This window comes from Chiloscyllium plagiosum, unplaced genomic scaffold, assembly GCF_037043375.1.
Source record: "Chiloscyllium plagiosum isolate Xiang-an unplaced genomic scaffold, Cpla_swu_hap1 HiC_scaffold_11, whole genome shotgun sequence".
In the NCBI taxonomy this organism is placed as follows: domain Eukaryota; kingdom Metazoa; phylum Chordata; class Chondrichthyes; order Orectolobiformes; family Hemiscylliidae; genus Chiloscyllium; species Chiloscyllium plagiosum.
The window spans coordinates 24,404,689-24,427,677 of record NW_028270149.1 but is presented as its reverse complement, the minus strand read 5'-3'; the positions used below and the strand labels follow the sequence as shown (position 1 = coordinate 24,427,677).

The 22,989-nt window shown below is 43.2% G+C and overlaps 1 protein-coding gene across 2 annotated transcripts in view; it reads left to right on the top strand.

The window, feature by feature from the left end:
- The window catches only part of LOC122557517 (cytokine receptor common subunit gamma-like), a 63,046-nt gene extending 40,298 nt beyond the window's left edge, over window positions 1-22,748 (top strand). The window contains exons 6-8 of one of the 2 annotated variants that reach the window (XM_043705265.2): window positions 4,889-4,976; window positions 8,108-8,147; window positions 22,139-22,311. In XM_043705265.2, coding sequence (XP_043561200.2) covers window positions 4,889-4,976; window positions 8,108-8,147; window positions 22,139-22,159 — 149 coding nt within the window. In that variant the 3' untranslated portion in view covers window positions 22,160-22,311. Of the gene's footprint in view, window positions 1-4,888; window positions 4,977-8,107; window positions 8,148-22,138 lie in introns of both variants that reach the window. The other variant, XM_087991770.1, reaches the window with a different exon arrangement.
- Window positions 22,749-22,989: the final 241 nt, after the last annotated feature.

Genomic DNA, 22,989 nt, shown 5'->3' with positions numbered 1-22,989 from the left:
GAGCATAGGGATAAGCAGGGCAAGTACCTAGCATATCTTGCTAGGAAAAGGAGTGCCCCCCTCCACCCCCCGCCTCTCCCTCCCCAGGCCATTATCTTGATCAGGGAGGACACTGGAAATTTGACCGAGGATTGTAAAAGGATTAATGCAGCATTCCAGATATTTTACTCTGAATTATACCAAGCTGAAAGCTGTGAGAGTGGGCAGGTTAGGATGGAGTCATTTTTTAAGAATTTTGATCTTCTGGGAGTGACCCCTGAATAACAGTCTCTCCTCAATGTCACATTGTCAGAGGTGCAGGAGGCTGTGAGGCAGTTCCAGAATGGAAAGGCGCCCGGTCCTGTCGGCTCCCCAGTGAGTTCTATAAGAAATTTATAAGTATTTTTCAGGGCCAATGCTCAGTTTAAAGACTTACATAGTCATGGCTTCCTCCCATCACCTCTAAGAGAGGCGAACATCTCTCTCATTCTTAAAAATGGACTGTGCTTCCTATAGACCCATTTCAGTCCTGAATGTCGATTTCAAAATCCTACCCAAGATTCTGGCATTAAGGCTAGAAACTGTACTGCCCTCCGTCATGAAGGAGGACCAGACAGGGTTCATAAAAGGTCGCAGATCGACAGATAATATCAGATCACTTAATGTGATCCAAGTATGTCAACAGTGATCGGTACAGGGATTGGTGATCTCCTTTGATTCGGAAAAGGGCCCTGTGGCCATATCTTTTTCATATTTTGAAGCAGTTAGGCCTAGGAGAGACTTTCATCAGGTGGGAGGGGGTCTTGCTGTGGTTCTCACCAATGGTGTACAATAAAGCAATCTTAATATTTTGCAGAAATAGTAAATTTGCGGATGACACTAAGGTAGGCAGAGTTGCAGATAGTGTTGAAGGATGTTGTGGGTTACAGAGGGATATAGATAAGATGCAGAACTGGGCTGAGAAGTGGCAAATGGAGTTTAATGTGGAAATGCATGAGGTAGTTCACTTCAGTAGAAGTAACAGGAATGCAGAATACTGGGCTAATGGTAAAATTCTTGGCAGTGTAGTTAAACAGAGAGATCTCAGTGTCCAGGTGCATAAATCACTGAAAGTTGCCACCCAGGTTGATAGGATTGTTAAGAAGGCATACGGTGTTTTGGCGTTTATTGGTCAGGGGATTGAGTTTTGGAGCCACGAGATCATGCTTCAGCTGTACAAGACACAGGTAAGGCTGCACCTGGAGTATTGCGTAGAGTTCTGGTCACCCCATTATAGGAAGGATGTGGAAGTTTTGGAAAGGGTTCAGAGGAGATTTACTAGGATGTTGCCTGGTATGGAAGGAAGGTCTTATGAGGAAAGGCTGAGGGAACTGAGGCTGTTTTTGTTGGAGAGAAGAAGGTTGAGAAGTGACTTAATCAGGACGTATCAGATGATCAGAGGGTTAGATAGGGTGGACAGTGAGAGCCTTTTTCCTCAGATGGTGAAGGCTAACACAAGGCAACATTGCTATAAATTGAGGGATGATAGATTTAGGACAGAGATTGGGGTAATTTCTTTACTCAGAGAGTAGTAGGGGCATAGAATGGCCTGCCTGTAACACTAGTGGGTTTGCTGACATTAAGGGCATTTAAATGGGCATTGGACATACATATGGTTAATAATGGAACGGTGTTGGTTAGATGGGCATCGGATTAATTTCATAGGTCGGCACAACATTGAGGGCTGAAGAGCCTGTACTGTGCTGTAACACTCTATGTTCTATATTTGTAGGGGCAGTCGACAGGGCTGTCCCTTGTCACCATTGCTTTTCACATTGGTGATCAAACCACTGGCGGAGGCAATATGCAGGGATACCAATATAACTGCTCCAGAAGTAGGGATGAAGTCCATAAGATCGCCAGAGACCCGGGTTCAATTCCCGACTCAGGCCACTGACTGTGTGGAGTTTGCACGTTCTCCCCGTGTCTGCGTGGGTTTCCTCCGGGTGCTCCGGTTTCCTCCCACAGTCCAAAGATGTGCAGGGTCAGGTGAATTGGCCATACTAAATTGCCCGTAGTGTTAGGTAATGGGTAAATGTAGGGGTATGGGTGGGTTTCGCTTCGGCGGGTCGGTGTGGACTTGTTGGGCCGAAGGGCCTGTTTCCACACTGTAATCTAATCTAATCTAATCTAATCGCACAGTATGCGGATGACATTCTCATCTTCTTATCAAACCCAACAGTCTTAGTTCTACATCTGATACAATGCATCAGGTTATAAGATCAATTTTGCAAAGTCAGAGGCCATGCTCATGGGTGCTCTCCTAAGAGTGCCTGATCCTGAGGGCAGGTCTCAGTTCCCCTTTAGATGGTCGTAAAGGGCTTTCTCTACTTAGGTATATTTACTACTCCCATTTTTGATAAGCTGGATATTGATAGGTTGAATAGCCCTCATGAGCATGAACATTCTGTCCCGCCTGTTGTATCCTATGTGAATGCTTCCTCTGCTTTTTACTAAACAAACATTTAGAAGGCTGAACAGCTGGTTTAGTTCTTTTATCTGGTATCACAAGTAGCCCCTAATTAAATTGGCTAAATTGCAGTTACCTGACAGACCGGGAGGAGATATCAATGCTATCAGTTAAGCTCATTGCTATCTTATGTGAATGATTGGGCCCAGGGGGACCCTCACTCACTTCAGTTGGACATTGAAGCATCTCAGGCAAGATGCCCTCTTATTAGCTTGCTGTTAGAGTCATAGAACCCTTACAGTGTGGAAACAGGCCATTCGGCCCTACAAGTCCACACCAAAGCGTCACCCACCCAGACCCATTCCCTTTCTACTCTACATTTACCGTTAACTAATGCACCTAACTTACATATTGCTGAGTGCTATGGGCAATTTAGCATGGCCAATTCACCTAACCTGCACATCTTTGGATTGTGGGAGGAAACCCACACAGACATGGGGAGAATGTGCAAACTCCACACAGACAGTTGCCCAAGGGTGGAATCAAACCCAGGTCCCCGGCACTGTGAGGCAGCAGTGCTAACCACTGAGCCACATGTTGGCCATAATTTTCTGATCCATGCTTCCATCCTGTAAACTCTGCTTCATGATTTAGATCCTTATGCATTAAACCTCCCCAGCCTATAACAACTCCAACAAATGTAACATATAGTGAAGACCAGAGATCACACAATCTTAGACAAAATGAGAACAGTTAAGGAATAATGCCATAGTCCCATTGTCATCAATACTGTCAAGACGTGGAGGGCAATGTGTTAGGGTGAGGGCAATATTGACAAAACACAATTTTTGATACCCGTAGTTGGTTTGCCGGGCTTTCAGCCAGGGATGATAGACTCTGGGTTTAAACTATGGGCAGCTGGGGGCATGTTTTGTCTGAGTGATTTATTCAAAGGGGACATACCAATGTATTTTGACCAGTTTGTTCAGAAATATGAATTGCCCAGTAGGGACTTCTTTCATTTCTTTCAAATTAGAAACTTCATACAAAAAGAGACCACACTTCTAACTGATCCGTAAAGGTCTGACATGGAGAAGAGTGTGTTAAGTGCTGAGGACACATTATCTGTCAATCATTTATCATCTATTGGGAGAGGTTCCCTCAGATGAGACCGAATGGCTCAGTAGAGTATGGGCGAGGCTGTTGGACGTTGAGATCTCTTCTGAAATATGGGAGGATATCTGCGAAAACGCAAGAAGGATCTTGATTTGCGACAGGACTCATGCCATGCAATTGAAGATTCTCAACAGGTCCATCTAGCCCCAGACCACCTCGCTAAATTTAAAGCAGGAGCATCTCCAATATGTCCTAAATGAAGAGTGAGCATGGGCACGCTTACTCATTGTCTCTGATCCTGCCACAGACTGCGGGCATACTGGAGCGCTGTGGTAGGCGAAATAGAGAAGACCTTGGGAACGGAGGTGGAGATGGACCTGGTATCTCTTCTTCCTGGCTTTGGTAATTCACTTTCATTAGGTGTACACAAAACAGGCTTTTCAGCATCCTCACTTTTTGTGCTTGAACAAACATTGTATTAGGGCGGGTGGTGGAAGATCCCCTGGGGCTGGCAGGCTGGCATAAGCTAATCATGGGACATCCCCTTGGACTTTCTTACGAGTATGGTGCACCATAAAACTGAAAATTTCTATAAGACGTGGTAACCATTTTGGACCACCTCGGTTCAGATTTGTCCGCCATACTAATAAGAGCCTTTATATAGCCATGGCAATTCTATGTAATTGATTTGGTATCTAGAGGGGAGGAACTACGAACATATGAATATGTATAAACTTACGCTCTCGATGATCGAGGGCTATTGCTTTGCTTTGCTGAGCCATGTTATGTTTATTATCGATATTATTATTGACAAGATTTTCCTTTTTTAGCTTAGTTATTCATTATTATTTATTTACGTCATTAGTGGGTTTGTTTTTTAATATTGGTTTGAATTGTTTGGTTTTGTATTGATTGTAATATTCAAAAGCAAAACAGTTCCATGTTTCTAAACTTGGCAAAGTAATTTTTGTATATAACTAAAATATATTGCTTTCCTGATAGCTTAGCTGGCAAATGTTTGGGCATGATAATGAAGCAAGAAAGTTCCACAAGGGTTCCAGGTTTAATTCCTGCTCTCTTTTGAGTTAACTGATCTCAGCCAGGATTTGAACTTGTCCTAATAAAAATGATACCAGGTTAGGGAAACACTTCTGGTCCACTAATATCCTACTGTAAAGTGGATGAATGTGGAAAGTAAATTTACTATGTGTAACTTTGTGTTTGAGTTGGCTACTGATGCACACATGAGTAATTGTGGAACTGTTCCTCAAAGTAACTTTTTTGGAGGAGGAAATTAGACATAAAATAATGATGCTAAAGAAAAAAAATTGTTTTGTTTTTCAGGGAAAATACATGAAAACTATTATCTGTTTGCCTTTTTACTAGCTTTGGGTTTGTTGATAATTGTATTGAGCCTGCTAAAGTTTAAAAGGTGAGGACAAGTCTGTTTTGATTTCATTGTCATGGCTGCATGAGCTATATAATAAACTGGTCTATGCATCTTTATGTCTAATTGTCGAGGGACACTCAAGAAGTTTGATGCTTTCTAGGGTGTCACGGGCTGGACTAACATTTATTGCTCATCCCTAGTTGCCCTTGAGAAAGTGATGGTGAGCTGCCTTCTTGAATTCCTGCTGTATATTTGTTCTAGGTAGATAATTAGGGAAGAAATTGCAGGGTTTTCACCCAGTGACACTGAATTTGTAAGACAGCCAGCCAAAGAAGGTAAAGCTTTTTGAGCTGCATTTAAGTCCAGGAGAGGTTGGGATCCTCGGATCCTGCACAAGTACCTTCCCATATTTGATCAGTTTGCTTTCCATGGCTGCCTGATCATTAATTGTCTTTGTGCAGTCTTTTAGCTTTATTGGAGAAGAGGTTCTGCCTCTGAGTGGTGTCAGTCAAGCAAATGATTGGCCAATCTCTTGGCACAACTATGCCATTGGGTGCAGTGGCCACAACTGGGATTGCATACAGTGTTGAGGTCGAGGAGTCTGGAACCTGTACTTCCAGGTGACTCTGTGGTCTTGCCAGAGCCAAGGGAGAGGGTATGGGATTCAGAATCGTCACTGTGAGAGTTAAGGGTAACGCGATGGGATGCAGGGGAATGCTGGTGCTGGAGGTGGTTGTGGGGATGGAGAGGTGGAGGTGGAATTCTCTGATGGGAACAAGGAGCCAATCAGCAGTCACAATACCCCTACCCTGGCCAGTTTTAACCTGACAACTTGGACACTTGGTGCCACACTCCTTGCCTCAAATGAAGTGACAGTGAGTGGAGGTTCTTAAGTGGCCATTAATTGGTTCATGGTGGGGGGGGGGGGCACTTAGCTCCTACCCTGACAGGGGTAAAATATCAGTAGGAAATGAGCATGGCATCAGTGCAATTTTATATCTGCCCCACCGCTCAACTGCCATCCAACTCCAGGGGACTGTAATATTAAGTCTAATATAATCACAAAATGATGAATTCTGAAGCCCAACACATTAATTCCAAATGATTCAGCAGTAGCAACAGCAATGCCTCGCCCTGAAAAACTGCAAACCTTTGACAGAAAGGAAATTGGTCACTAAACAAAAAAAGGTCTGACAACACTTACTAAGACAAAACGGGCAATTGTGAAACAGTGGTAGTGTCCCTGCCTCTGAGCCACAATTTTGGTTTCAAGTCCTGCCTGTAAAGAAATATCCCCCAAATGCCTACAATGAGAAAAGACATATCAGATTAACAGCCTGCCAGTTTACTCAGGTGATACTATTTAAAGAGATATTCATTTTGACCAATGTTTGACCAACATTCAGCCAATCCCACCTAATTAGATTAACCATTCATTTCTGTCTTGTTCATGGTAAGTTGTTGTGCACAATTTGGTTTTCATAAGCTTTCTTATATAATAAAAATTGTACTTCAAAAGTGATGGACTGCAAAATTATTTGTAATTTCCTGATGCTTTCAAACATGATACAAATGCAACTTCTTCCCAACCAGAATATCAACCTGTCTTTTCTCTTTAAAGACACTGATGATGCTCTTTTATGTTACCAGTTTTTTTGGTGTCTTTATTTCTAAAAGTACAGTCCTAAGCCTATTAATCATTTACAGATGTTTAATTGGGAGGTCTAATGCTGCATTCCTTCCTCTGAGCCAGAAACTCTGGATTCAAGACCTGCTCTCAGACTTGATGGTCTTGGAAAGTGCAGACATTAGGCAGACAAGTAGGTTGGGTATTAATTATTCTCTAATAACCCCCATTTGTAAAATTTGGGGAAATTTCTGGTCAGATAGAAATGGGAGACTCTGTCATCACTTTCCATAACTCCAGGCTGCATCATGCATGAGGAGTGCAACTTGGCTCAGGAGACCTAGAGATGGAAATGTGTTGCTGGAAAAGCGCAGCAGGTCAGGCAGCATCCAGGGAACAGGAGAATCGATGTTTCGGCATAAGCCCTTCTTCAGGAATGGGGAAAGTTTGTCCAGCAGGCTAAGATAAAAGGTAGGGAGGAGGGACTTGGGGGAGGGGCGTCGGAAATGTGATAGGTGGAAAGAGGTCAAGGTGAGGGTGATAGGTCAGACTGGGGTGGGGGCGGAGAGGTGCTGAATTTGATGGATTTGACTGAGACAGGGTGGGGGGAGGGGAAATGAGGAAACTGGTGAAATCCGAGTTCATCCCTTGTGGTTGGAGGGTTCCTAGCCGGAAGATGAGGCGTTCTTCCTCCAACCGTCGTTTTGTTGTGGTCTGACGATGGAAGAGTCCAAAGACCTGTATATCCTTGGTGGAGTGGGAGGGGGAATTGAAATGTTGAGCTACAGGGTGGTTGGGTTGGGGAGACAGGCCGGCTACTTGCGGAGCGTTTCAGAGAACACCTCTGGGACACCCGGACCAACCAACCCAACCACCCTGTAGCTCAACATTTCAATTCCCCCTCCCACTCCACCAAGGATATACAGGTCTTTGGACTCCTCCATCGTCAGACCACAACAAAACGACGGTTGGAGGAAGAACGCCTCATCTTCCGGCTAGGAACCCTCCAACCACAAGGGATGAACTCGGATTTCACCAGTTTCCTCATTTCCCCTCCCCCCACCCTGTCTCAGTCAAATCCATCAAATTCAGCACCGCCTTCCTAACCTGAGATCTTCTTCCCGACCTCTCCGCCCCCACCCCAGTCTGACCTATCACCCTCACCTTGACCTCTTTCCACCTATCACATTTCCGACGCCCCTCCCCCAAGTCCCTCCTCCCTACCTTTTATCTTAGCCTGCTGGACAAACTTTCCCCATTCCTGAAGAAGGGCTTATGCCCGAAACGTCGATTCTCCTGTTCCCTGGATGCTGCCTGACCTGCTGCGCTTTTCCAGCAACACATTTCCAGCTCTGATCTCCAGCATCTGCAGACCTCACTTTCTCCTCAATGCTTTCATTGTGGTCAATGTGTTAATTGCGGTCCACTTTTTAATGAAAATATCTTTAGAAATCTTCAACAAATTTAAATGCGATAAAGAAAAAATGTGTTTTGCTTTGCTGTAAAATGTTTTAACCAGATTTGTTTGGAAAAATGTTTCTTACAGAATATATCGTTCCTCTCATTGTCAATGGAAATTCTTAAAGGTAAAATATTTAGCATTTTTTCCTTTAAAAGCACTAATACAATTTCTGTCTTCTCAAATAAGGAAAACTATTTTGATACTGTAGAATCATAACACAAAGAAAAAGGTAATTACTTGCCTGTGCCAGTTGTTTGTAAGTTATTCAATTAGTCCACACTCTTCCAAATAAACTGGCATGGTGGCTCAGTGGTCAGCAATGCTGCCTCACAATGCCACAGACTCAATTGATTCCTTCCTCGGGCAACTGTCTATATGGAGTTTCCACATTCTCCCTGTTTCTCCGTGGGTTTCCTTAGGGTGCTCCGGTTTCCTCCCACATTTCAAAGATGTGCAGGACAGGTGTATTGGCCAGGCTAAATTGCCCAGGCTAAATTGCCCCTAATGTCTAGGGATGTGCCAGTTAGGTTGAATATCCATGGGGACTGCAGGGTTAGGGGGATGGGTCTGAGTGAGATGCTCTTTGGAAGGTCAGTGTGGACTCAATGGGCCAAATGGCCTGATTTCATGCTATAGAAATTCTATGAATACTTTCTCTTTACATTTATATCCAATTCCCTTTTAAAAGTTACCAACAATCCCTTTTTTGACAACGTATTCCAGAGCATAAGAGATTAGGTGTGCCTGTGTGTATTTTCTTTATTATTACCTGTGCCAGTGAAGGTTAATGGTGGTAATGTTTTCACCTCAATCTGTCAGTCTGCTTATAACATTTCTCTAAAACTAATGGACAGATTGAAGCAAACATTGGGAACGAAAGAATTGGTTACTTTTGGTGAAGAAGTGAATTGAAATCCTGGAATTTTTTTAAAGGATATTTACTCATTGGGGTAGTGCACTAAAAATTCACACTCAATTTTCTTGGAAGCCATGGATACACATTCTCAAACTAATGCTCACTGGTTGAGGATTAATTCTTTCGGTGCCCCTTTTCCTTTTAACGGGACATTTGCAGAAATTCATAGAATCATAGAATTTTACAGTACAGGAAGAGACCATTTGACCCATCATGCTTGTGCTAGCTACTGATAGAGCTACCCAGCTCACCCCATTCTCTATCCCTATGTCCTTAGCCCTATCAATTCATCATTTTCAAATATATATCCATCTCTCTTTTGGACCCTCCTATGGAATCTGCCTCTGGCAATCTCCCAGGCAGCTCATTCCAAATCCTAACAACTCAAGTTTGGTCTCATGTCACACGAAGCTGTCTTGCTGACCATCTTGAAATTGTGACCCATCGTTATTAACATACAAAATAGTGGAAACAGAATATTCTTTTTTATCCTGTCAAAATAGTTCATAACTTTGAACACTTCAACCAAGTCACTCTTAATGTTCTCTGTTACAAGTAGAATAAGCTCAATTTCTCTAATAGAGTCATAGAGATGTACAGCATGGAAACAGACCCTTCGGTCCAACCCGTCTATGCCGACCAGATATCCCAACCCAATCTAGTCCCACCTGCCAGCACCCGGCCCATATCCCTCCAAACCCTTCCTATTCATATACCCATCCAAATGCCTCTTAAATATTGCAATTGTATCAGCCTCTACTACTTCCTTTGGCAGCTCATTCCATACATGTGTGAAAAAGTTGCCCCGTAGGTCTCTTTCATATCTTTCCCCTCTCACCCTAAACCTATGCTGTCTACTACCTGACCCCAGGGAAAAGACTTTGCCTATTTACCCTATCCATGCCCCTCATAATTTTGTAAACCTCTATAAGGTGACCCCTCAACCTCCGACGCTCCAGGGAAAACAGCCCCAGCCTGTTCAGCCTCTCCCTATAGCTCAAATCCTACAAACCTGGCAACATCCTTGTAAATCTTTTCTGAACCCTTTCAAGTTTCACAACATCTTTCCGATAGGAAGGAAAACCAGAATTGTACACAATATTCCAACAGTGGCCTAACCAATGTCCTGTACAGCCGCAACATGACCTTCCAACTCCTGTACTCAATACTCTGACCAATAAAGAAAAGCATACCAAACGTCTTCTTCACTATCCTATCTACCTGCAACTCCATTTTCAAGGAGCTATGAACCTGCACATCAAGGTCTCTTTGTTCAGCAACACTCCCTTGGACCTTACCATTCTCTTGTGCACTCTATCAGGGCCTCAACATCCTTCCTTAAATAAGGTGCCCAGAACTGAATACAATACTCCAAATGTGGCCTGACCAATGATTAATAGAGGAGAAAGTGAGGTCTGCAGATGCTGGAGATCAGAGCTGAAAATGTGTTGCTGGTAAAGCACAGCAGGTCAGGCAGCATCCAAGGAACAGGAGAATCGACGTTTCGGGCATAAGCCCTTCATCAGGAATCCTGATGAAGGGCTTATGCCCGAAACGTCGATTCTCCTGTTCGTTGGATGCTACCTGACCTGCTGTGCTTTACCAGCAACACATTTTCAGCAATGATTAATAGAGGTGTAGCATCACTTCCTTGCTTTTATACACTGCCTCTAAGCCTCCTTAACAATTTCAAACTTGCCTGGCCATCTTCAGAGGATTATGTACATGAACCCTGATGTCCCTCTGCTCCTGTATTAATCTCAAGGTTGTACCATTGGAATATTTTCTCCTCACATTTCTTCTACCAAAATGTACTATATCATATTTTACTGCATTGAAATTCATCTGCCAGGCTCCTATCTATTTGGCCAACTTGTCATTGTCCCTCTGAAGTTGCTCAGTATCACCCTCACAATTCACTGTTCTCCCTAGGTTAATATTGTCTGCAAAATTAGTCATTTTGCCCACAACACCCATATCCAAATCATTTATATCAATCAGAAAAGCAAGGATCCCATCAATGATCCCCAGCAGACACTAATTTTAATTTGTCTTCAATTTTAGAAATGCTCATCTATATCCTACTCTCTGTTTCCTATCTTTTAGCCATCTTCTATCCATGCTGCCAAGGGCACATCAATCCTAAATATTTCTAATTTGCTAATCAACCTGCCATATGCCACTGTATCAAATACTTTCTGAAAGTCCAGATATATAACATCCATAGCATTACCCTCATCCATTACCTGTGTCACCTTGCCAAAGAGCTCAGTAAATTTTGTCAGACACGACCTGCCCTTGACAAAGCCATGTTGATTGTCATGTATTAACTTATTTTTCTCTAAGTGTATATCTATCTTATCCCATATTACGGCCTCCATCAGTTTCCCCATTATTCCCATTATTGATATCAAATTGAAAGATCTCTAGTTTCTTGGGTTACCCTTTTCTCCTTTCTTAAACAATGGCATCAGATTTGCAATCCTCCAGTACCCCAGGACTAATCCTGTGCACAGAGAGGCTTGAAAATTTTCTGCCAATGGCTCAACAATTTTCTCACTTACTTCTCTCAACAATCTAGGATGCATCTGGGCCTAGCGACTTCTCTGCCTGGAGTGCTGCCAGCCTTGTTAACACCTCTTCTTTATCTATCACTGCACTGCTCAGTTGTTCAATACCCAAATTTTCAACTGGGACATTGTCACCATCTTCTAACTTAATAAAGACAGAAGCAAAATAGTTGTACCTTAATACCTCTGCCACACCCTTTGCTTCAGTGAGCAGCTTAACCCTGCTAGTTACTTATGAACTTCTCTCTGTCCTTCACTAATCTTTTCTAATTGAACATGTTTCAATTTGTTTTAGGACAGCCTGCCTTTCATTCCTCATGCTTCCTCTTAGCCTTCCTCATTCCAGCCTTAGGCTCTCTCCTGCATTTGAGATACTCTTCCTGATTTCTATTGCTATTACTATTGGAGTGGCATGGTGGCTTAGCACTGCTGCCTCACAGCACCAGGGGCCTGAGTCCGATTCCTGCCTCAGGCGACTGTCTGTATGGAGTTTGCACATTCTCCCCGTGTCTGTGTGAGTTCCCTCCGGGTGCTCTGGTTTCCTCCCACAATCCAAAGATGTACAGGTCAGGTGAATTGGCCATGCAAAATTGCCCATGGTGTTTGGTGCATTAGTCAGGGGTAAATATAGGGTAGGGTAATGGGTTTGGGTGGGTTACTTTTCAGAGGGTTGGTGTGGACTTGTTAGGCCAAAGGGCCTGTTTTCATTCTGTCGGGAATCTAATCTATTCCAGTATGCATCATATGCCTCCTTCTTCTTCTTTATTTTCTCATCAATATTCTTAGTCATTCTGGTTCTCTAGCTTCAAATTTATTTTTCAACGGTATGGGCCTACCTTGTGCCTTATTCATTTCAGTCTTGAAAATCGCCCATTTTTCTTCCAATCCTTTATTCACCAAAATGTGTTTCAAATCCAGTTCAACATTTAGACCCCTGATACCTGCCCTTTTTTACTCTGGGACTTTAATCCTTGACTGTTTTTTTCCTTTTCCAACTTAATTTATTATAATTACTGGTTCCAAAATCCTCCCCACTCTGATGTTCTCAACTTGAACAGCTTCATTCCTAGGAACAGATTCAGCATAGCTTCCCCCCTGATAGGACTGCAAATGTACTGTTCCAGAAAGTTCTCCTGTACACATTGCAGGAATTTCTCCCCCTTTGTTTCCCACACTTTATCTTTTTCCCAATCTACTCTGGGGTAATTGAAATCATCAACCATTACATAACTACTTGCCCTGTTTCCATAATCTGCCTACAAATGGTCTCTTCTACTTCCTCCCCAGTATTTGGAGGTCGACAATAAATACCCAACCAGGTCACCGCTCCCTTCTCATTTCTCACCTCCAACCATATTGATTCCAACTCAGGAACTGCATCTTGTTCCAGGACGTTGATATTATCTTTGATCAAGACTGCTACACCTCCTCCCTTTGTACCCAAACCGTTTTGATCTAAATGTTAAGTATCCAGTCCTATTCTGTTGTGGCTTGAGCCACAATTCTGTTAATGCTACTAAGCCACATCCACCAGAACAAGGTTTACTTCCAGTTCTCCAATTTTGTTTACGGCACTCAGTGCATTTTCATACATACGGTTTAACCATGCCCTTAACTCTTTCTTGCCCATTGGAAGGTGAACATTTCTTTTCACTGTCAACACTGTCAACACTACTTTCTTTTCCTCATGATGTGGAGGAGCTGGTGTTGGACTGGGGTGGACAAAGTTAAAAATCACACAACATCAAGTTATAGTCCAACAGGTTTATTTGGAAGCACTAGCTTTTGGAGTGCTGCTCCTTCTTCAATTGGTTATGGAATAGAACCATAAGGCATTATTTTCCTCACTTCCTGTTCCCCGTCTTCTCTCTTTTGACCTCACGAGGACTTCCAAAACTAGGCCCATTAGTATTACCACTCCCCTGCCTTACAATTTTAAATCTACCCCCACTACATTATTTACTCTCTCAGCCAGGGGGTTATTTCCATTTCTGCTCATCTGTTCTGAACAGCTTTCTCCCTTCCCAAAGTGATCACAATGTCCCAAAAATCCAAACCCCTCCCTTCAATACCATCCCTCAAGACACATATTAACCTCCCCAATCTTTGTGAAAACTGGTGAATCTCGTGGCACAGGTAATATTTCTGAAATTAGTTCGCTGTACTGGAAACTGCTCCATAACTCCTGAACCTGATCCTGTATGTTCTCCAAGCTGTCTCTCCCTACCTTGGCTCCACATGAACCACAATCACTGGTTGTTCATCCTCCCTTTCCAGAAGTTCATCTGTTCTGTTATGGCCTGAATCCCTGCACACAGGAGGCAACAGACCATAGGGGACTAATGTCTCAGCTGCAAATGAGACTGTCTATCCCTTGAACTATTGAGTCACCCGCTACAACTACCTTTCCAATCTGCCCACCAGCCTCCCTCTCTTTTCCCAGTGTGGCCTCGGGCACCATGGTCCTGTGGCTTTCCCTCGAATTATCCATCTCTGACTCACTTGGGTTACCCTCTAAATAACCCTCAACAGTTCCAAGGAGTCCTGGGTTTCCTGGACCTGCTATCTCTTTTCTTTTTGACAAATGGTCACCCACTCTGCTGCCATCTCTACATGCCTCTGTGTGCCTGCCTGTCATGATGTGGAGTGATGGCTCTCTGGTATGATTATCGCAGAAACCTATCTCCTCTTATGGTGTGTAATGAAGAGAGTCACTGCTCCAAATTAGCTGCATATTGTTCAAGGACTGCTACTCTCTGGCACTTCATGACTCTCCTGGGTATCTTGTGATCCCATATCTTAGATGCCTCACAAATCACAAGCTTTCCCAGAGTCCCTGCCATCTTTTCTGGTCAAGATGATGCACATTGCTGCGGGTCTGCTGTTTCTAAACCACTAACAAACTTCCTAACAGCTCATCTCTCTCTCTGCCTTTTCTTTGGTTAAAGGAGGAGGGAGAGAAACACTACGGTAACGCAACTACAGAGAGAACAACTTAGAGAAAAGGTGGAGGAAGGGAGCTGACTAGGGATATTCTCTTACTTCTTTATACAGATGGGAGACAGAGAGAGAGTGTTTCTCTTCACAGACTGGATGTTTCTGCTATATTGTCCGTAGCTAAGGCTGTGGCCACCAGCCGAGGGACTAATCAAGTGGTTGTTACTATGCTGAGTCCTCCTGAGCCCACAGCAATGGCCTCAATTGGAAAATTAATCAAAAGATTGTCTGTGGTTGAAACTGCACCGATAGGTGGTGCTATTCTTTCTGGAATACTTCCTCACCACTTCAATAAGGCAACATTAGAGATACAACTCCCAATGCATTTCAGTAACTTGTTTCTTTAAAACTGCAAACAACTGTTTACAAACATTTCCATGGTTTAAAGCAGACTGTTTTTACTCCACAGTCAAATGATAATAATAATGATCTTTACAAGACCTATTAGATTTAACATAGTGATGGAAAAGCATAGACCAGATGTAAAAATTGAAGTTCTAAATTGGAGGAAGGCTAATTTTGACGGTATTGGGCAAGAACTTTCAAAAGCTGATTGGGGGCAGATGTTTGCAGATAAATGGACAGCTGGAAAATGTGAAGCCTTCAAAAATTAGATAACGAGAGTTCAGAGACAGTATATTCCTATTAGGGTGAAAGGAAAGGCTGGTAAGGTGTGGGGAATCTCGGATGACTAGAGGGATTGAGGGTTTGGTTAAGAAAAAGAAGGAAGCATATGTCAGGTATAGACAGGAGAGATTGCGTGAATCCTTAGAAGAGTATAAAGGCTGTAAGTGTATACTAAAGAGGGAAATCAGGAAGCCAAGAAGGGGACATGAGATAGCTTTGGCAAATAGGGTGAAGGAGAATCCAAAGGGTTTTTACAAATACATTAAGGACAAAAGGGTAACGAGGAAGAGAATAGGGCCCCTCAAAAGATCAGCAAGGCAGCCTTTGTGTGGAGCTGCAGGAGATGGGGGAGACACTAAACGAGTATTTTGCATCCGTGTTTATTGTGGAGAAGGACATGGAAGATATGGAATGTGTGGAAATCGATGGTGACATTTTGAAAAATGTCCATCTTACAGAGGAGGTGGTGCTGGATGTCTTGAAGCACATAAAAGTGGATAAATCCTCAGGACCTGATCAAGTGTACCCTAGAACTCTGGAAAACTAGAGAAGTGACTGCTGGACCCCTTGTTGAGATATTTGTTTCATCAGTAGTCACAGGTGAGGTGCCAGAAGTCTGTAGGTTGGCTAGCGTGGTATCGCTATTGAAGAAGGATGGTAAAGACAAGCCAGGGAACTTTAGACTAGTGAGCCCAACGTCGGTGATGGGCAACTTGTTGGAGGGAATCCTGAGGGACAAGATTTACATGTATTCGGAAAGGCAAGGACTGATTAGGGATAGTCAGCATGGCTTTGTGCATGGGAAATCATGTCTCACAAACTTGGTTGACTTTTTTGAAGAAATAACAAAAAAGATTGATGAGGGCAGAGCAGTGGATGTGATCTATATGGACTTCAGTAAAGTGTTCAACAAGGTTCCCCATGGGAGACCGGTTAACAAGGTTAGATCTCATGGAATACAGGGAGAACTAGCCATTTGGATACAGAACTGGCTCAAAGGTAGAAGACAGAGGGTGGTGGTGGAGGGTTGTTTTTCAGACTGGAGGCCTGTGACCAGTGGAGTGCCACAAGGGGATCGGTGCTGGGTCCACTACTTTTCATCATTTATATCCATTCCAGGCAACATCCTGGTAAATCTCCTCTGCACCCTCTCCAAACCTTCCACATCTTTCCTAAAGTGAGGCGACCAGAACTGCACACAGTACTCCAAATGTAGCCTTACCAAGGTCCTGTACAGCTGCAACATCACCTCATGACTCTTGAATTCAATCCCTCTGCTAATGAACGCTAATACACCATAGGCCTTCTTACAAGCTCTATCCACCTGAGTGGCAACTTTCAAAGAGCTATGAACATAGACCCCAAGATCCCTCTGTTCCTCCACCTGACTAAGAACCCTACCGTTAACCCTGTATTCCACATTCTTATTTGTCTTTCCAAAATGGACAACCTCACACTTGACAGGGTTGAACTCCATCTGCCACTCCTCAGCCCAGCTCTGCATCATATCTAAGTCCCTTTGCAGCCGACAACAGCCCCCCTCACTATCCACAACTCCACCAATCTTCGTATCATCTGCAAATTTACTGACCCACCCTTCAACTCCCTCTTCCAAGTCATTAATAAAAATTACAAACAACAGAGGACCCAGAACTGATCCCTGCGGAACTCTACTTGTAACTGGGCTCCAGGCTGAATTTTTACCATCTACCACCACTCTCTGACTTTGACCGGTTAGCCAGTTCTCTTTCCAATTGGCCAAACTTCCCACTATCCCATGCGTCCTGACTTTCCGCATAAGCCTACCATGGGGAACCTTATCAAATGCCTTACTAAAATCCATGTACACTACATCCACTGCTCTACCCTCATCCACATGCTTGGTCACCTCCTCAAAGAATTCAATAAGACTTGTAAGGCAAGACCTACCCCTCACAAATCCGTGCTGGCTGTCCCTAATCAAGCAGTGTCCTTCCAGATACTCATAAACCCTATCCCTCAGTACCCTTTCCATTACTTTGCCTACCATCAAAGTTAGACTAACTGGCCTGTAATTCCCGGGGTTATCCCTATTCCCTTTTTTGAACAGGGGCACAACATTCACCATCCTCCAGTCCCCTGGCACCACCCCTATTGACAGTGAAGAGTGACTTGATAGCGGTTTATAAGATGATCAGGGGAATAGATAGAGTAGACAGTCAGAAACTTTTTCCCCGGGTACAACAGAGTGTTACAAGGGGACATAAATTTAAGGTGAAGGGTTGAAGGTATAGGGGGGATGTCAGGGGTAGGTTCTTTACCCAGAGAGTGGTGGGGGCATGGAATGCGCTGCCTGTGGGAGTGGCAGAGTCAGAATCATTGGCGACCTTTAAGCGGCAATTGGATAGGTACATGGATGGGTGCTTAAGCTAGGACAAATGTTTGGCACAACATCATGGGCCGAAGGGCCTGTTCTGTGCTGTATTGTTCTATGTTCTATGTTCTATATAAATGATTTGGGTGTGAACATAGTTAGTAAGTTTGCAGATGACACCAAAGTTGGAGGTGTAGTAGACAGGGAAGAAGGCTACCTCAGAGTACAACGGGATCTTGATCAGATGGGCCAATGGGCTGAGAGGTGGCAGATGGAATTTAATTTGGATAAATGCAAGGTGCTGAGTTTTGGAAAAGCAAATCAGAGCAGGACTCATACATTTAATCGTAAGGTCCTCAGGAGTGTTGCTGAACAAAGAGACCTTGAAGTTCAGGTTCATAGTTCCTTGAAAATAGAGCCATAGATAGATAGGATAGTGAAGGCAATGTTTGGTATGCTTTCCTTTATTGGTCACAGCATTGAGTACAGGAGTTAGGAGGTCATGTTGCACTGTACAGGACATTGGTTAGACCACTCTTGGAATATTGTATGCAATTCTGGTCGCTATCGGAAGGATGTTGTGCCATTTGAAAGGGTTTAGAAAAAATTTACAAAGATGTTGCCAGGGTTGGAGGATTTTAGCTATAGGGAGAGGTTGAATAGGCTGGGGCTGTTTTCCCTGGAGCATTGGAGGCTGAGTGGTGACCTTATAGATGTTTATAAAATTATGAGGGGCATGGATAGGATAAACAGACAAGGTCTTTTCCCTGGGGTGAGAGAGTCTAGAACTAGAGGGCATAGGTTTAGGGTGAGAGGGGAAAAATTTAAAAGGGACGTAAAGGCCAACGTTTTCATGCAGAGGGTGGTGCGAGTATGTAATGAGCTGCCAGAGGAAGTGGTGGAGGCTGGTACAATCACAACACTTAAAAGGGTATATGAATAGGAAGGGTTTCAAGGGATATGAGATAAGTGCTGGCAAATGGGACTAGATAAGGTTAGGATGTCTGGTCGGCATGGACAAGTTGGAGCAAAGGGTCTGTTTCCGTGCTGTACATCTCTATGACTCTATGACTCTATTAAGATTAGGAGATAGGGTGAATTGATTTTGATTGTTTTATTTAGAGCATTGTTGCATTTTATAACATCGTGGACTGCCTCAGCTGCTGAGGTGGAATTGTCATAATTGTTCTGAGTTTTCAGATCATGTTATTGGATATGGGTTATACAAGAATATTTTTTTTTCAGCTTTTTGGTTGAAAACTTGTTAAAAAAAGAGATCAGGGAAGAATTGCATTGTTGTAATAATGTTGAGTTTGCACAATTTGGCAGATGGATGCAGTCAACTAAGTGCCTTCTTTGCTTCTTTTACAATTTAGTTACTCACTCTCTTGCCAGTGGAAAATTACTCCCTATTTATTCCATCAAAAAATTCATATGGATCATGCTTTTTAGTTTCTTTGGTGCATTTACTTACTCGTTGTGAAATTATATTTATCTTACTTCAGTAACGCTAAGAGAAAAGTGAAGGTCAATGCATTTGGATATTTCTTGTGATGTTTTCACATAGAATCATTGAGTCATACAGAATGCAAACAGACCATTTGGTCCATCTAATCTAACCTGACCATGTTCCCAAACTAACCTAATTCCACTTGCCTGCATTTGGCCCCTATCCCTCCAAATCGTTTCTATTCAATCTGAATGTCCTCTACATGTTGCAGAGTACCTGCACCTCCCACTTCCTCCAGAAGTTCATTCCACACACGAACCATTCTCTATGCAAAAACATTGCCCCTCATGCCCTTTTTAAATCTTTCTCCTCTCACCTTAAATAAAAAGTCCCCTAGATTTGAACTCCCTCGGGAAAAGACCTTTTCACTATTCAGTTTGTCCATGTCCCTCATGATTTTATAAACCCCTATGAAGTCATCCATCAACCTCCTACACTCCAGTGGAAAAAAACATCCCAGTCTATCCAGCCTGGAGTTTAAATTCAAAGATGTTTGCTCTTTCTCTTTAACTATTGCAACAGAAAGTGTGCGAATGCTATTGACTGGCATGATCATCTTAGCAACCCAGAGAATGGGAAATGTTGCTGCTTTCTAACTGGAATCCAATTACTTCCTACTTCAGCATATTAGAACATTTCTCCACTTTAGTTGAATCATATAACTACAAGGGAGATCATTATTGTATATTCCTAGGTGCTTCTCAGCAGTCAGAAAGGTATTCTTTGCTAAAACTCAGAAAAATTAGGAATTTGTGCTCCAAATGGCATCTAACCCTCCAACAAGGAGAAGTGCTTCTATTCACCCACTGTGATCTTATAGTTGGCCAGGATCTTAAGATGTAAAATTGACCAAGTTTACAGTGAGATATTGATAGGTTCAGTAAATGATGCAAGGTTGGCAAACTTGGCGCCACCTCGTGCTCCCGCAAGGATATTGAGCAATTCATCAACTTCACCAACACCTTCCACCCTGACCTTAAATTTACCTGGACCATCTCTGACACCTCCCTCCCCTTCCTGAAGCTCTCCATCTCCATTAATGATGACCGACTTGACAGTGACATTTTTTACAAACCCACCGACTCCCACAACTACCTGGATTACACCGCTTCCCACCCTACCTCCTGCAAAAATGCCATCCCGTATTCCCAATTCCTCCGCCTCCGCCGCATCTGCTCCCAGGAGGACCAGTTCCACCACAGAACACACCAGATGGCCTCCTTCTTTAGAGACCGCAATTTCCCTTCCCACGTGGTTAAAGATGCCCTCCAATGCATCTCGTCCACATCCCGCACCTCCGCCCTCAGACCCCACCCCTCCAACCATAACAAGGACAGAACGCCCCTGGTGCTCACCTTCCACCCTACCAACCTTCGCATTAATCAAATCATCCGCTGACATTTCCGCCATCTCCAAAAAGACCTCACCACCAGAGATATATTTCCCTCCCCACCCCTTTCCGTCTTCCGCAAAGACTGTTCCCTCCGTGACTACCTGGTCAGGTCCACACACCCCTACAACGCACCCTCCCATCCTGGCACCTTCCCCAGCCACCGCAGGAATTGCAAAACCTGTGCCCACACCTCCTCCTTCACCTCCATCCAAGGCCCTAAAGGAGCCTTCCACATCCATCAAAGTTTTACGTGCACATCCACCAATATCATTTATTGTATCCATTGCTCCCGATGCGGTCTCCTCTACATTGGGGAGACTGGGCGCCTCCTAGCAGAGCGCTTTAGGGAACATCTCCGGGACACCCGCACCAATCAACCACACCGCCCTGTGGCCCAACATTTCAACTCCCCCTCCCACTCTGCCGAGGACATGGAGGTCCTGGGCCTCCTTCACCGCCGCTACCTCACCACCAGACGCCTGGAGGAAGAACGCCTCATCTTCTGCCTCGGAACACTTCAACCCCAGGGAATCAATGTGGACTTCAACAGTTTCCTCATTTCCCCTTCCCCCACCTCACCCTAGTTCCAAACTTCCAGCTCAGCACTGTCCCCATGACTTGTCCTACCAGCCTATCTTCTTTTCCACCTATCCACTTCACCCTCCACCCTGACCTATCACCTTCATCCCCTCCCCCACTCACGTATTGTACTCTATGCTACTTTCTCCCCACCCCCACCCTCCTCTCATTTATCTCTCCACCCTTCAGGCTCTCTGCCTTTATTCCTGGTGAAGGGCTTTTGCCCGAAACGTCGATTTCGCTGCTCCTTGGATACTGCCTGAACTGCTGTGCTCTTCCAGCACCACTAATCCAGAATCTGGTTTCCAGCATCTGCAGTCATTGTTTTTACCCAAACGAAGCATAATGCCAGAAAATAAGCAGCTGCTCATTTGGGAAGGGAGAACAAAAGAACAGAATATTATTTAAATGGAGAAAAACTGTAGAAATCTGCAACACCAAGAGACTTGGGGATATTTATACAAAACACAGGAAGCTCACTCACAGGTGCAGCAAGTAATCAGGAAGCCTAGTGGAATATTGGCCCTAATTTGAAGAGGGTTGGAGTATAAGAGTAAGGAAGTCTTACTGCAACTGTATTGGAGTATAGTGAGCAGTTTTGGCTCCTTATTGATGGAAAGATTTTATTTAATTGGAGGCAATTCAGAGAAGGTTCATAAGGATGATCCCTGGTATGGAGGGATAGTCTTATGAGCAAAGGCTAAATAAGTTGGATCTATACTCACTGGGAGTTTAGAAGGATAAGAGATGATCTCATTGAAACTTATTGGATTCTTAAGAGGCTTGACAGGATAAATGTTCAGAAGATGTTTCCCCTCATGGGAGAGTCTAGGACGAGATAACATAGTCTCAGTGTAAATCTTAATTTAAGATTGAGATGAGGAGGAATTTCTTCTCCCAAAGGTGTGTGAGTCTCTGAAATACTTGTCATAAGAGCTGTGGGGGCAGAGTCCCTGTGCACATTTAAGACTGAGATAGGTAGATTCCTGATCAGTAGGGGAATCAAGGGTTATGGGGAAAGCACAGGTAAGTGGATATGAGGAATTTTGGATCAGCCATGATCCTATTGAATGGTGGAACAAATTTCAGGTTCAAACATCCTGCTCTTATTCTATTTCTTATGGTCTGGGTTCAATTTAAAATAATATATTTTATTGCCATTTTTCACAGGGATCCAATGAAAAACAATAATCTCAGAAGTGAGCATTTCCCATACAGCAAATCACTTCGCTTTGTTTCTAAAGAAAAAACATGGATGCTTTTATTAAGATGGACCAACATTATGTCACAAAAGTTTCTATTTTAGAGGAATATTGTTTGGAATGAAGAACAACAGTAACTGAAAATGAAGTTGGCATCATTCTCAAGATAATTACACTGTTCATCTCACCAATTACAGTCACACATTGATGTTAGTTACTATGTATTTTTAACACCGCTTGTGTGGAGCACCATTACTAAAACTCAGTCGTATAAAAATATAATGTAGACTAATGAGTTGATTATTGTGTAATTAAAGTTCCAGTGATTTTACCCAAATCAAACAACTAATTTAAACTAAAAAGCTTTGTCCTGTACAAATTAACCAACATTGTAGTATTACGTTGTCATAAATGATGTTGGCAAATAATTTTTCATAACACAACAGTAAGAATGTAATGAAAAATAGATACTTCAATGTAACAATCAGCTAATAAAATAATCCAACACCCAATTCTTTTCTCTTTATTTACCTCATATTTTTTTTTGGCTGGTTTTCTTTCATTAGTATATCTTCTTGAAGCAGAATCAATCCCTGGTTCTTCCAGCATGCTCACTGTATTTAGCTGAGGAGCTCTTCCATCTATCTCTCGGTCTTACTTATATTTTCCTATACTACTATAAACTCATTTCCCATACTACTATATACCTCATACAGTTTTTCCTTCACCCTGTAATCTATAGAGTTTTCAAACTCAGACTTGATGTCAGGTAACTACTGCTTCTCGAATTAATTCCTTTTATCTTCCACTTGTTTCAAC